This window comes from Orycteropus afer, unplaced genomic scaffold, assembly GCF_000298275.1.
Source record: "Orycteropus afer afer isolate SDZICR_OR568_19922 unplaced genomic scaffold, OryAfe1.0 scaffold00226, whole genome shotgun sequence".
NCBI classification, from domain to species: Eukaryota; Metazoa; Chordata; class Mammalia; order Tubulidentata; family Orycteropodidae; genus Orycteropus; species Orycteropus afer.
This window is the reverse complement of record NW_006921813.1, coordinates 3,922,018-3,937,410: the sequence shown is the minus strand read 5'-3', so window position 1 is coordinate 3,937,410 and position 15,393 is coordinate 3,922,018. Positions and strand designations below refer to the sequence as shown.

The 15,393-nt window shown below is 39.2% G+C and overlaps 1 protein-coding gene across 1 annotated transcript in view; it reads right to left on the bottom strand.

Annotated features, from left to right (window-relative positions):
• The window catches only part of ZC2HC1B (zinc finger C2HC-type containing 1B), a 76,873-nt gene extending 61,541 nt beyond the window's left edge, over nt 1-15,332 (bottom strand). The window contains exons 1-4 of the mRNA XM_007948808.2: nt 15,305-15,332; nt 5,046-5,107; nt 3,268-3,387; nt 2,562-2,700 (exon numbers count right to left, since the gene is read on the bottom strand). Coding sequence (XP_007946999.1) covers nt 2,562-2,700; nt 3,268-3,387; nt 5,046-5,107; nt 15,305-15,332 — 349 coding nt within the window. The remainder of the gene's footprint in view (nt 1-2,561; nt 2,701-3,267; nt 3,388-5,045; nt 5,108-15,304) is intronic.
• Between the last annotated feature and the right edge of the window lie 61 nt (nt 15,333-15,393).

Here is a 15,393-nt window from a genome sequence, read left to right as displayed (position 1 = left end):
TGCGGATCGGATGGTGTACCAGTCACTAGGACTAATTGTTTCCATGAATCTTTGGTTTTCTTCATTCTTCTTTGCTCTGGACGAGGAGAGACCCATTGTTGCATCTAGATGGCTGCTTGCAAGCTTTTAAGATCCCAGTCGCTACTTGCCTAAGGAGGTGGAACAATGTTTTGTGTAGTATGTTATGCCAATTGCATTTGCTCATTTTTTAATTAGGTTGTCTTTTGTTGTTGTTGCTGTTGAATTATAGAAGTTCCTTATATATTCTGGGTATTAAACCCTCAACAGATATATGCTTTCCAACTATTTTCTCCCATTCTGTAGGCTGTCTTTTCACTGTCTTGATAATGTCCTTTTCTGCACAAAAGTTTTTAATTTTGATGTAGTCCAACTGATCTATTTTTGTTGTTGTTGTTGTTGCTTGTGCTTTTGTGGTTGTATATAAGAATCCACTGCAAAATGCAAAGTCCTAAAGATTCATCCCTATATTTTTATCTATGTATTTTGTAGCTTTTGCTGTTATATTTAGTTCATCACTCCAGTTTGAGTTAATTTTAATATATGGTGTGATGTATGGGTCCCTTCATTCTTCTGCATGTGGAAATCTACCAGTTTGTTGAAGAGTCTATTCTTTTCCCATTGGATTGACTTGGCATCCTTGTCTAAAATCAATTGGCCATAGATCTATGGGCTTTTTTCTGGATTCTCAATCTTATTTCCTTCCTTTTGCTAGTTTTGGGTTTAGTTTGCTCTTCTTTTTCTAGTTCCTCAAGGTATAAAGGTAAGTTATTGATTAGATATCTTCTTTTTTAATGTAGGCATCTATGGCTATAGACTTCTTTCTGAGGAGTGCTCTCACTGCATCTACAAGTTCTGGTATGTTGTGTCTTTATAGTCATTCTTCTCTAAATATTTTCTAATTTCTCTTGTGATTTCTTTGACCCATTGGCTGTTTACTAGTGTGTTGATTTCTACATATTTGTGAATTTTCCACTTTTCCTTCTGTTATTAATTTCTAGTTTAATTCCACTGTGCTTGGAGCATATACTTTGTATGATTTCAGTCTTTGTAAGTTTATTGAGACTTGTTTTCTGACCTAACATATGGTTTGTCCTGAAGAATGATTCATGTGTGTTGGAGAAGAATGTGCATTCTCTGTTGTTGTGTGGAGTGTTCTATACATGTTTAACAGTCATTCTTAACATAACTTAGAAACTATGAATATGGACCTATATATTAAGAATGATAATAATGTGCTTTGTAAGAAAATATGCTTAAGAGATGCACACTGAAACAATCAGAAGTAAAGTGTTATGACGATTACAATTTACTTTTAAGAGAGAGAGAAATAAAATATTGCAACAATGTCAACAATTCTTGAATTTCAGTGGAAGGCATATGAGTGTTCATTGTACTATTCTTTCTGCTTTTATGTAGAAGTGAAATCTTTCAAAACAAAAAGTTTTGGGTTAAAAAAGGCGATTGAATTGATAAATATTTTTTCTTTATTTAATTTTAAAATTTTATTTATTTATAAAATGTTGAATTTTATGTTACGGAAATTTTACCTAAAAAAAAAAAGCAGTAAGTATCTGACCCTGTATAGCTATTGTAGAACTGTTTTTAGAAAGATCCACCCCCATAAAAATATAAGGTGAACAGTGTCCCTTCTCCCTGGGTATATAATGCATGGCACTGAGTCCAGTAGTGTTATCTGAGATTCACAGTCTCATTTTGAGGCAGAATTCAAAGGAAACACAGCATCTTTATGCAGAATTGAAAGAAGTTTAATATAAGATAAATTTTATGATAAAATTACTCTTATACAATTGTCATTGCAAATTTTAGAATGCTTAAGAGGAAGGCAGGCATGATGATTTGGCCACAAGTCAAGGATGGCTTTAACTGGTTAAGAGTAAAGTGTCAAATAGTCACAATAGCAAACAGATGGAAACAACCAAAGTGCCCATCAATGATGAGTGGATAACCAAACTATGGCCTATACACAGTGGAGTACTACGCAATATTGAAGAGTAATGAAGACTCCATGAACCACCACAGAACATGGATGAATGTGGAGGACATTACACTGAGTGAAATAAGTTAATCACAGAAGGACAAATACTGTATGAATCCACTACTATAAAAATCAAGGAAAGATTTACACGCAGAAGGAAACTTTCTTTGTTGGTTACTAGGGATGGGACGGGAGAAGAGGGAATAATGCTAGCTAGATAAAAGCCATGTAATGATTTGGGTGAAGGGAAAGGCAATATACCAAATGTGGGTGACCAGCACAGTATCACTAAGGAAAAGGAAGACATGGATTGGTGCACAAGAGCTGCAGAAAGAAAGACACAGGGAATAGGAAACCACAGGGAGGAAGTGGGAAGAGCGTTGTTAAATTGTGGGGATTTCAATTAATGTTATGAAACAAAAGGTGTATTAACTATTGAATGGAAAAAAATTTGTTCTATAAACTTTCTCCCAAATCACAACAAAAAGTTAAAAGAAAAAAAAAAAGTATAAAGTGTCAAAAGCAAAGAAAAATGGCCACACACCTGGGTTGATGGATGGAGGGGGTGGAGGTGGGAGAGGCCGACCTTCTTTGATGGCTAATGTACACTGCTTTGCTGATCGAATGGCATTAATGAAGTCTTCATGTTGTTGTCTCCAGTTAGACTTCCTCACAGGTTGAGGCTATAAACAAATAAAATCAACAAATAATACTAACCACCTAGCCTCTACATCTTTCCATTACAGTTTTTTTTTTTTTTTTTTTTACACACTTGGATTTGAATTTACAGGAAATAGGACTCTGAAATTTGGAGAGAAGGGAGAATTTGTTTTTCAAAAGAAATACTTGAAGAGGTTTGGAAAATACAGTCACAAAAATTTGCAAGTCACAGTAGTGAAGGGAAAATAAAACATAAATCAGAAAAACAAAGACAATCACAAAACTCCAAAGAAGACTTAAATGTAAGATGAAAATAACATTCTTCCAAGGTAATTGCTAGATTTAATGATACTTAACATTAATGACAATATAAACAAAACAGTGTTTTAACAAGTCTAAAAAGTATTTGAAACACATTTGGAAATATAAGTGTGCAAGATTATAAAGAAAGCAGTAAAGGTGGATTATATTTACAAGATATGACATTTCACTATCAAACAACGATACCAAACAGAGAACCAAGAAATAGGCTTTAAACATTTGACAAACACTTAAACATCTGACAAAGACAAAAGAGAGAGCATTAGTACCTTGGATTGAGGAACCTTCTTTACAGTGGGAATGTCAGTGCCCTGTAATCTTTGCTTCAAGGAATTGAAGGGTTTACGCTTTTTGTTGAAGAGTTTTCTACATATGGGTCCATGCCTTCTCTAGAAAAGGTGGGTAGGGATTGATACTTTAAAAATGCACAGTTACAAAATTTTTAATGCCCAGGTCTATTACATAGCCTCCACTACTCAGTGGCTGGGTTGAACCCACAGAGCCTAGTTCTTTCTCTAACTCTCAAGTCCCAGCAGAGCAAATCCATCAGGTTTTCTTCCACATGTTATATATCAGTAGATTGTGCTTTGGGGCAAGGACAATGACAGGTCTCTACAGTAAACAGACTTACTTCAACTCTGGCTTCATATATTTAATTCTACCACTTGGGCGGTGTTCTCTCTACTTCAATCAGAGGTTTTTAAGTACATAGCATTTCTAGTACAAAAACTGGGGAATCAACATGTAGTTTAACCTGTTATTGTTTCTAAAGCTACTATGGGATTATGCCACTATCCTTGCCTTCCAATCTGAGTACTCTTCCTTGGTGGATTAGCTATCATTTACACAGTTACTTTGTCCCCATCCAATAACATACACGTTCTATAAAAATCACTGCACCTGGCTAATGATAAGCCCTACCATCTTAAACTAAAGGACAGGGGGATATCAGATCACTTGATCAAATACTCTCTAGGCTAGAAATAGACCCAGGAAGTGGAACTGAAGAACACATAAGGCTCACTTGACATTTACAGATTCCTCTTCAAATGGTACCTCCTGGGTCTCTTACCCATTCTCAGGGGTTGCAGCCCCAGGGCTGGCAAAGCAAAGGCAGCTTACTGAAGGCAACACATGGGTGGACACCGGGTATCACAAGCCTGTGAAACGCCCCCCCCCCCCGCCAAGCTTAAACAAGTGCTAACCTCAGTTAAACAGGTGAACAAATTATTTCATTTTTCAAATTCCCGAGGGATATAGAAACCTACAACCTCATTGTGTTGTCTTCTGCCCCAATTATAGTAAGGCTACTAGTGCAAATTCCTTAAGTCAATATAAGCCTACTTGATCTAAAATATCCCAGCTAACTATTACACCATCATCTTCGATGGTATCATATTTCTCCAGAATTCTTTATAATGTTGGGGGCCTAAATGTTTGATTCCCTAATATTGAAATAAATCAAACTTTCACTTTAACATTATCCTATCTATCTGGTTACTTGGCACACAGCAAACTTGAATCTGGGTAACAATTAGACCTCAGAACAGGTCTTACATCCATGAATTATTTTGTTCAAACTGTATCAAAACCCTAAAAGGAGAGGTTTTGGTTTTCTACATGGTAGAGCCAAAAACAGAGCGAGGTTAAAGGACGTGGAAGAATTAGTGACAAAGTTGTGGCTGAAAGCCACATTTCCAGATGCCCAAAATCCAGGGATCATCTGTCTTGACTCATTAATTTCCCCGTTTTGGCCTTGACAACTGAATTTCTGATGCTTATAGAAAAGGCCAAAGAGCCAAACCCTCTCAAGGGATCATCGGCTGTGCCAAGACACTTCCATCTGGCATCTTTAAATAAGAAGTCCACGTTCAGTTGGTGCTCTTTTGAATGAGGTGGCATCAATCTGCCTCCATGTCCACTATGTGCTTCTTCTCTTTCCTTGTTTTCCTTCCACATCTGTCTTTAATCTCTCCACTGCTGCCTCCTCACTGACTTTCCAGGCCATTTAACTCCAATGAAACACGTCCACAAAATGTCTGTTTACCAGAACATCTGCTGCAAAGCGTCTTCCACAGACTTCACAGGGAAATAGTTCCTGAATGCCATCTGCAGAAGATTCAAGAGTACATGATGTTAGTGTTGCCAGATTGCCTGCCCATTAAGAAATGACTGATTGGAGGCAACCTCTACAGCCTGACATCCTCCCCTCCCTGCTCACTTCCTCCTCTTAGGAAGATCCCTAGTAAACTCACCTGAGTTTTCCTTTCTTAATATAAATGTCACACTTCACTAAACAAACAAAATCCATATTCTTCCGGCAACCAGAGTACAATGATTTGATTTGATACTTAACTATATTCTTAAACTGAGTGCTTGATAACTTTGCTTTGGACTTAAGTACAAAGTTAATACCTTAGTCCAAAGCAAGCCCACTGCCATTGAGTCAATGCCAACTCACAGCGACCCTCCACTGGCTTTCCAAGGCAGTAAATCTTTGTGGAAGATTGCCCTATCTTCCTGTTGCAGTGGGGTTTGAACTGTCAGCCTTCTGGTTAGCAGTCAAATGCCTTAGGCACTATACCACCAGAGCTTCCTAATACCTTAGTATGAAGTTGAAAATAATCCAGTGGTAACATCTTTGGGATTCCTAGTAGAATACAGAGGCGGAGGCTGTGCCTACTACATCTCCAGTGCCTCAAACTGCCTGGCCCATGGTAAAGCGCTCAATAAATACCGGTTCAATGTGTGGGCCAAACAAGAGTTGAGTTTCTATTACAGATCCAATCATTTATCTAATAAATATCTGCTATATGCATGGGAGGTCTGGTGGCGTAGTGCCTAAGGCACCTGACTGCTAATCAGAAGGCTGGCGATTCAAACCCACCAGCCCCTCCTCAGAAGGAAGGTTGGGCAATCTACTTCCGTAGAGATACCACCTCGGAAACCCAAGGAGGGGTCGCTATGAGTTGGATCTGACTCCATGGCAGTGAGTTTGGTTTTATATGTGTGACTGGAAATAATGAGGAAAACTGTAGTTGGGTTCAGCTTAACAAAGAAGAGGAGGCATGTATATAAATACCCTTAAGGTAGGAAAGTGTCATGAGAAAGCAAAACATTATGGATTCTGAAAAAGCGTTTTATTTCATGTTGCTTCCTTTCAGTTTACCTAGAGTTGAGCATGTAAAGATTAGAACAGCAGTTTGAGAACCAACCACAGAGAACATTTTATATTCAGTTTATCACCTGGACTTATTCTACAAGCGAGGGGAGCAGTGAAGGACACAAGTGGGGAGAACATAAACAGAGCTGTGGCTTAGGAAGATGAATGTGACAGAGATGAGGTGCGACGTGTGGAGGGGACTGAGATGGGGAGGGGGAGTTTAGCCAAGAAGCTAATATGGGCCTGAAATGGAGACAGGAAATGGCAGACACTGTGGTCAAGAAACTGACAACAGGACTAGGTTTGTAGGGAAGAGTTCTTGGGGGGTGGGGGGTTGACAAGGAGAGAAGAACACCCAAGGACTATGCTACATGTTGTAGCAGGACTGAGATGACAGTGGGGCTATGAACAGAAATAGGGAACGCAGAAAGCCGGGCCATCCTTGGAAGAAAAATGACCTCAACTTTGAAGTTTGATGTTGAGTTATCAACAGCAGGATGGAAATGTGGGAGGTCGGGGACAGAGAAACAAATTTAGACTTTGAAGAATGAAGATATTTTACTTCAAAAGTTACTACCAACAAAGTCATAAAAACAGAAGTACAGGGGAGACTGTTAGCAACGTTATATTTAAAGGCCAAGAAGATGATGATAAGGCAGAAAGAGAAGCTAATATGGTATTTTGCACCATCAATCACAGCATCATTCATAGGTCAACCAATCACAGCACACAGAAATGGCCCTGTTTCTCACTGTTCTTTTGGCCTTCTGACTCTGTAAAGCTGGGTTGTCAAACTTTTTCAGCAAGGATATCCCAACTGCCCACTTGTTAATAAAATCTATGCATCTTAATTATACAACAAATTGCTTCTTTTTCTAAAATACTAACAACAGATTATCTATTTTTATCAATATTATAGTAACCTTTGTATAAGGCTTTCCTGTTTTCTAAACACTTTTTCTATGTTACCTTGTTTACTCCTCACAGCAAACCTGTGAGATGAGGTTAACATTACTTTTATTTTATAGATAAAAAACACACAGAGGCTCAAGGTTAGGCAGCTTCTCCGAACCACAGGCAGTAAGCAGAACTCATTGCTGTCAAATTGATTACACATAGTGACCTATAGGACAGACAGAGCAGAACTGCCCAATAGGTTTCCAAGGCTGTAATCTTTACAGAGGCAGTTTGGCACAATTTTCTCCTGCAAGGTGACTGGGGAGTTCAAACTACTGACCATTTGGTTAGCAGGGGATTGCTTAACCACTGCACTACCAGGGCTCCTCAGTAAGCAGGATACTGAAACTAAAACCTGGTTCTCTAGCTCTACAAGTATTAAGACTATTCATTCAACCATCACTACAAATATCAATATCCCAAAAACCAAACCCAACTCATTGGTATGAGTTGATTGCAATTCACAGTGACCCTACAGGGCAGAGTAGAACTTCCCCGAAGGGTTTCCAAGGCTGTAATCTTTATGGAAGCAGAGTGCCATATCTTTCTCCGGCAGAGTGGTTGGTGGGTTTGAACTGCTGACCTTTCGGTTAGTGGCCTAGCACCTTAACCACTGAGCCACCAGTGCTCCTTTACATAAATGGCGATACAGATAAGTACCAATACTAACCTGCAGAGCAAATGGAGGTCTGTGGAGGACTGGTGACTTTTGGTTTAAATTAGTGAATTTTAATGAATACTCTTGAATTTAAAATAATGAGACTGATACAATATGATTCAATTGATCACCAGGAAACAGACAGATCACCTATCACATGCTGACCCAGCAGTAGCTTTCAAATTAACTTGGAAGCTTGACTGGAAGAGAAGACTAAGGAACCCTGATGGTGCAGTGTTTAAGAGCTTGGTTGTTAACTGAAAGGTCAGTGGTTCAAAGCCCTCACCAGCTCTGTGGGAGAAAGAAGTAACAGTCTGCTCCTGTAAAGATTACAGCCTTGGAAACCCTATGGGGCAGTTCTACTCTGTTCTGAAGGTCCCCGAGTCAGAACTGACTCAGTACCAATGGTTTTTTTTTTGAGCATTTAATTTTCCTAAACCACAACTCTGTTTATTATTATTACATATTAGGTTATTAACCTAATATAAAATGTTCTCTGTGATCTGTCTTCAATCTGCTGTTCTGATCTTTATGTGCTTAACTCTAGATAAACCTAAAGGAATTAATATGAAACTTTTTCAGAATTCCAATTCAGCAGAATCAAGCAAAAACTATAAATGCTCATTGTACTGATACCAATTCATTGCTTTTAATATTGTACTATAGTGATGTAAGATGTACACAGTATCTCTCTGTACCATCTTCTGTAAAACTATAATCTCAAAAAGCTTTAAAAAAAAATTCTAGGGGTCAGAAAATAGATCAAATTTGGGGCTGCATGTTTTTATAAATAAAGTTTTATTAAAACACAGCCATGCCAATTGTATTATCTATTGTGGCCTTCAAACAATGGCAGAGTTGAGTAGTTCTGACAGAGACTAGATGACCTTCAAGGCCAAAAATATTATTAAATGGCCTTTTATGGAGAAAGGTTGCTGATTCCTGGACAAGAATATAGTATTAAAAATTGTTTGTGGGAGAATAACACAGAAAATGTTAATGATACATTTTTACACACATATTTATATGTATGTAAATATATCACTACATATACACAACCATACCTTGGTGATACTGTCAGTTTAGTTCCAGACCACTGCAATGCAGTGAGTATCACAATAAAGTGAGTCACATGAATTTCTTTGGTTTCCTAGTTACGTAAAAGTTATGTTTACAGTATACTATAGTCCATTAAGTGTACAACAGCGTTATGAAAAAGTTTGAGATGTAGTGAGAATTACCAAAATGTGACACAGAGACATGAAGTGAGCATATGCTGTTGGAAAAACAGAACTGATAGACTTACTCGACACAGGGTTGCCACAAACCTTCAATTTTTAAGAAACGCAGTTACTGGTGAAGCACAATAAAGTGCAGTAAATTTATGCCTGCTGTATGTCTCTATATGGAATATAAATATATGGAAAGAAAAAAAGACTACAAGGCTATATATAAAAGGAGCTCTCATGGCATACTTCTTAAGGCATCTGCTAACCAGAAGGTTGGTGGTTAAAACCCACCAGCCACTCCACAGAAGGAAGACCAGGCATTCTACTTCCATAAAGATTTACCACCTTAGAAACCCAACGGGGGTAACTATGAGTCGGAATTGACTTGATGGCTGTGAGTTTTTTTTTTTTTAATATAGAGAGATAAATGTTAAGTGTTTACCTCTGCATGTTAAGAATAAAGGTGATTATTTTTAGTTTCCTTCACTTTCAAATGTTTTATAAAGATTATACAATTCTATCTTAAAAATCAGAATAAGAGTGGCTTTCAAGAAAAAAAAAAGAGAATCCCTTTCACAGAGCGTATTTAAACAGTGAGTATGAACTTAACTATCTCTGTCTTTACTTTCTCTTCTTGGGGTCATATTTCACAGATTATTAATATGGTTTTAATTTTTAAACATTGGTTTATAATATTCCTCAATTTTACAACTGAGGGAAAGTGCAATGTTGTGGTGAAGTTTTGCTAAGCATGTTAACCATCAAGTTTTTAAGGAGCAAGGAGAGGAACAGGGCAAGAATGACACTGAAAACATCTCAACTACTTTTTAAAAATTTGTCATTGTGCTTTAGGTCAAAGTTCACATAGCCAATTAGCTTCCCATTCCATTGTTTGTTGAGGTGTTCCAAGACATTGTTTGCATTCCCAAGAACTGGTCGGCACTCTCACCATTTCTGCCCTGAGTTACTTGTTTCCTTTAGTCCAAATTTTCTTTCTGCCATCTCATCTTTGCTTTTGGGTAATTGTTGTCCTTCTGACTTCACAGAATTGTTCTAAGGAACATGCTCCTCTCAGGTGTTACTCTTTATTCTATGGGCCTGTCTACTGTTTGGCTGAAAGATAGTGTCTGGGAATAGCTTCAGTTCCAGGTCAGAAGGGTGTCTTAGGGTCAGAGTCTTGGGGGTTCCTGCAGTCTCTGTCAGACCAGTAAGTCTAGTGTTTCTCATGAATTTGATTTTATGTTCTACATTTTTCTGTCCCCTGTATTAACTACTTCGGACCAGACATTCCCTTTCTGAGCCAGAAGTTAAGAATGCTTTGTAGAACACTACCCACTAATCCGTATTTCCTTATAAAGGCAAGGTAGAGAAGGGAAAAGGAAGCTGTTTCCGCATTGTTATCAGCAAGTCAAAGAACTCCAAAATTCTTTGTAGTCCAGAAAACAAAATGTTAGCAATATTATCATCATCCATGGCCCTACTGGCAGTGGCTAGGGGCAGGCATTAAGGGGTGGTTGTAGGATGTGGCAGAGGGATTCATATTAGTCTCAACTTATCTCAGGACCATGAGTCATGAAACACAAAAAGGTATTAAGACTAATGAATCAGCATCGCAACTGGAACATCACCTCTAATTTTGCTTTCCCCTAAACCCAACTATACTAAAGATACTTTCTTTTCAAAGATATAGAGAACCACAAGGACAGGGACAAAAACAGACAACAAAACCGTGGAAGGCTGATGGACCACAGAAACGGACTTGGAGGACTTACAGCTGCATCAAGTCACTTCCCATGATGACAGGGGAGTTCAGAACCACTCAGATTTAAATACAGAACCCTCAAAAGGCACAGAAACCCTTAGAGCAGCAGGTACCTCTGGAATTGGGGCAGGGTAGGGGTGGTGGAAGAATAGATGCTCAAATATGGGATCAGGGTGAAATCTGTTTGAAAAGAAGATACCTAGATCCACTCTCCCAGTCCATGACCCTAGGGGAATGACTTTCCCCACCCTAGGCCACTGTCTGGCAAGAATTAAAAGAGGAGGTCTGTGTATTGGTCAACAGCAGACACAGCTAAAGGTATGAGTACTAAGTCAACAGGGAGATTAATCTGATTAATCTCAGCATACCAAAAACCAAACCAAACCTACTGCCTTCAAGTTGGATCTGACTCATAGCAACCCCTCCTTGGCTGCCAAGGAGGGGTCGCTATGAGTTGGGTTCAATTCGATGGCACATAAAAACAACAACATCACTACAGAAGTAGATTTCCCAAACTTCCTTCTGAGGAGTGGCTGATGGGTTTGACCTGCCAGCCTTCTGGTTAGCAGTCAAATGCATTAGGCACTACGCCACCAGAGCTCCTCTCATGCATGTATTTCATGCATAGTAATGCCAGAAACAGAGAACAGCCCACAACATATACCTTCCTTACTCGGCTCACAGCCATCAAGGCAAAATGAAAACCCTGGCACTCTGACCAGTCCATGTGAAAATACCTAAAGATACTGATGGTGGGAGATTTCTCAGCAAACACTTCACTCAAACTACCTTACAGTAAAGCTCCAAGTTATCAAAAACGCCACATTCAGAGCTTCTAGTGTTTTCTTCCTTCTTAATCATGAGCAAACATGAGAATTTCCAAAGACCAAGGAAAAGCCCTCCAAAAACAAAAAAGCAACTTACAGGAAAATTAAAGTTCTTGGAAATTAAAAGCTGTATATAGGCAAAATGAAAAACTCAATAGGAGGTTGGAAGATAAAATTAGGAAAATCTTCCAAAAAGTAGAGTAAAATGACATAGAAATGGCAGCAAAACATAAGCAAATTTGAGTCCAGTCCAGACAGCCCTACGCCAAATAATAATTCAAGAGAGGAGAAAATGCAAGGAAGAAAATAAATTTTAAAATGCTGCCCAGAAGTAAATGACATGACCTTGCTGAAAACAGACCTAAAGGAATAACATTGGGAAATACACTGGAGACAGATCCTACAGACTTGCAGAGGAAAAACCAGGATCGGGAACAGAATTTCTAACCTCAGATTTCCAAGTAACAAAAAACAGAAATGAGCGCAGCACAGTCCTTTTTTCCTGAGGGAAAACAGTCTACAATCCAGGATTCCATACCCAGCCAAGCTACAATCAAATATGAGTAGAGGTAAGACATTTCTAGACATGCAAGGTCTCAAATGGTGTCTGACGAATTATCGGACAATGAGCTATACAAAAAAGATACAGGAAAGAAACAATTCAACACAGAAAGGGCAAAATCCCAGAATGAGAACTAAGCGCCAGTCCAGACTGGAGGTGTGTGTGACTCAGCCAGCCATGTTCAGGGCCATCATGACCAAGATGTCCACTGCCTCTGTAATGTGATAGTATGCCCAAGTTCTGTGCTTGGCTTGACTGTGTCCCAGTTAAAGTTCCTGCTCTCCCCCTCATATCCTAATGTCTAGAATAGTTGAGGACATTCAATTCACGCCACAGCAAGGTTCTATATTTATCTTAAGAGAAGGCGTTAAACCATGGTGAGCTTAAGAACAAAAAATAAAGAGTAAGCACGCCACCTCTTGAGTGTACTTCTGCAGGTGAGCCACCTGTGGTGGCTTGTTTTCCAGGACTCACTCATCACCTAACTGACTGCCATCTCCACCGAGAGCTCTTGTACTCTAGAAGCTGAAGTCAGACTATGACCCAGACTGTTCAGCTCAACTTCTTCTGGATGACTTCACTTAATGGTAGCAAATGTTGTCCTCCAAAGCTAGGTTTGTGCTTGTTTTTCAGTTCTTCAATTCTAAGTAAGATAATTGTGCTTGGTACTGGTGATGAGGTGGTAAAAGAGAGAGAGAGAGAAAGAAAGAGAGAGAGAAAAAAAAGCAAGGAAATTATTAACAAAAGAGCCTGGATACTGTAAGAGTTACCCGAGTAGGATGAAATTAGGATTGGATCCATAGTGGCTTCTATGCTCCACTTCTTAACCTGAATACCAAAAAACCAAACTCATTGCCAGTGAGCTGACTGCAACGCACAGCAACCCTCATTGGGTTTCCAAGGCTGTAAATCTTTGTGGAAGCAGACTGCCTCATCTTTCTTCTGTGGAGCAGCTGGTGTGTTTCAAACACTGACTCTTTGGTTAGCAGCCAAATATCTTAATCACTACACCACCAGAGCTCCTTCTTAACTTGAATAGTGGGTACAATTTGTCTTACTATACATTCTAAGTTTCACAATTGAGATGTAAGGCCATTATAATTTTTTTTATCTTCTCCCAATCTAAGACTGGAACCAAGAAGCTTAATAAAGTGTATCTGTGTCAACTCACACAAAGCAACTAAAGTATTAAAAAATCTAACAGGAAATTTGTAAGATAGCTAAAGTTCTGTCCTTCACCTTAGAAGGTGATCTGATGACATCACAATGAGGTGTGGATACAACGCAGCACAGCAGTACAGGTAACAAGTGCAAATGGTCATTTTTAAGACATTTAGTTTGACTAGTAAATTAACAGGACGAAAATACTGGAAAAAATGGTTTTAGTCCAACCACAGACAATGCTTTAAAAAAACAAAACAAAACAGGTGTTCTTAAGATCTTGAATCTTAATTCAACAGCAGGCAAACTGTGAACTGTTCATGATTTTGTTTCTCCTACTTGGGATTCCTCGGGCCTTCTCCCTCCTTACTAAGTGAGCGTAGGTGTTAACTCTTCTCTCCAAATTTAAGGAATTCTTTGCTGCAATGTCTTTCCCATCTAACCATTCACTCATATACTACTCAGTGACTGCATACCACATACCAGGCACTGTTATATACCCTGGGGATCAAGTAGCAAAAAAGGTCTCTGTCCTCACAAAGTTTACATTCTAGTGCGAGGAAACCAAAAAACAAGCTGTCTCTCAGATGTCAACAGGTGCTATGAAGAATAGAAAGCAGAGAAGGCGCAAACAGAATGCAGGGGAGGGATGTGTGCTATTTTTGAATAGATGGCTGGGGTAGGGGAGCTTACAGGTGCCAAGCAAGCAGCAACCCTGAGGGTTTATCCATCGCAAGTGCTGCAGCCAGGAGAACAGCAAGTACCAACATCCTCGTTACGCGTGGTCTTTGGAATTGCTAGTTATATTTTAGGAGCTCTGGTAGCATAGTGCCTAAAGCACTTGACTGCTAACCAGAAGGCTGGTGGTTCAAACCCACCAGCCACTCCTCAGAAGGAAGATGGGGCAATCTACTTCCGTAGTGATACTGCCTCAGAAACCCAAGGAGGGGTCGCTATAAGTCAGGTCCGACTTGACGGCACATAACAACAACAACAACAACAGTTATACTTTGCTGGATACACCCTGACTCCTCAAGACTATGAAGTCCTGAAGGCAAAAACCCTCTTCTCTTTGGACTCCCATCATTTAACATGGAGTTTTTATTCTCAACCATGGCTCTCAATCAGTTACAGGTGACTGAAAAGTATCAGCCAACTTCTACAGCATATTACAAAAGCATTTTGTCCTCCAGAACAAAATAAAGATCTTTTATGTTTGGGGGATAACCCAACTAAATCACAATAGGATTTGAGACTTGTGGCTGGTAGTCACATTGCCTTTAACTGCAAAATACAAAATGTGCTGACTGAAACCACGTGTCAGGTCCAGTGAAATTGGAAGCCCTTAAGATGAAAACTGAATAGCACCAAGACAAAGTAACATCTGGTATCTGTAATACTCGTGCTCGTGTTGAGAACTTTCAAATGAGATAGCTATCAAATTAACTGCCAATCCTTTTAGGACTTGGTACAATCCCAATACTAAAGGAAACCATCTTCTCACCTCTGCTTCCAGAGGGTGGCATTTGAAGACACACTATCTACTTTTCTACTCCTGTTAGGGACAATCTCTTCAGCCAGGTTTTTATTTATTTTTTTTTAAACCAGTTTGACAAGAGTACCTAATGCTACTGGTTTTCACAAAACCAAAAGAACCACTGTCACCAAGTCGATGCCAACTCATAGCAACCCCCACTGTGTTTCCAGGGCTGTAAATCTTTATGGAAGTAGACTGCTTCATCTTCTTCCAGCAGCTGGTGGGTCCGAACTGCTGACCTCCTGGTTAGCAATCAAGTGCCTTACTCACTACGCTGCCAGAGCTCTTTACTGGTTTTCACAACTCTTAAAAAGCCTACACTAACTTACTGGGGTTTAGAATTGCTAATACACAGTTAATACAAGAAAACACCTACTAACTGGGGAAAAGCCATAATAGAATTATAGATGAAGGCACTTTCCAGTCACTTAGATACCAAATGCAGCTCACCTGCTAAGTAAGGTTCTACCGCAGCCATTCTGTTCTTAACTCAAACCAACAGATGGTTATTGTTCAGATTTTTACAGAACAGTCCAGAT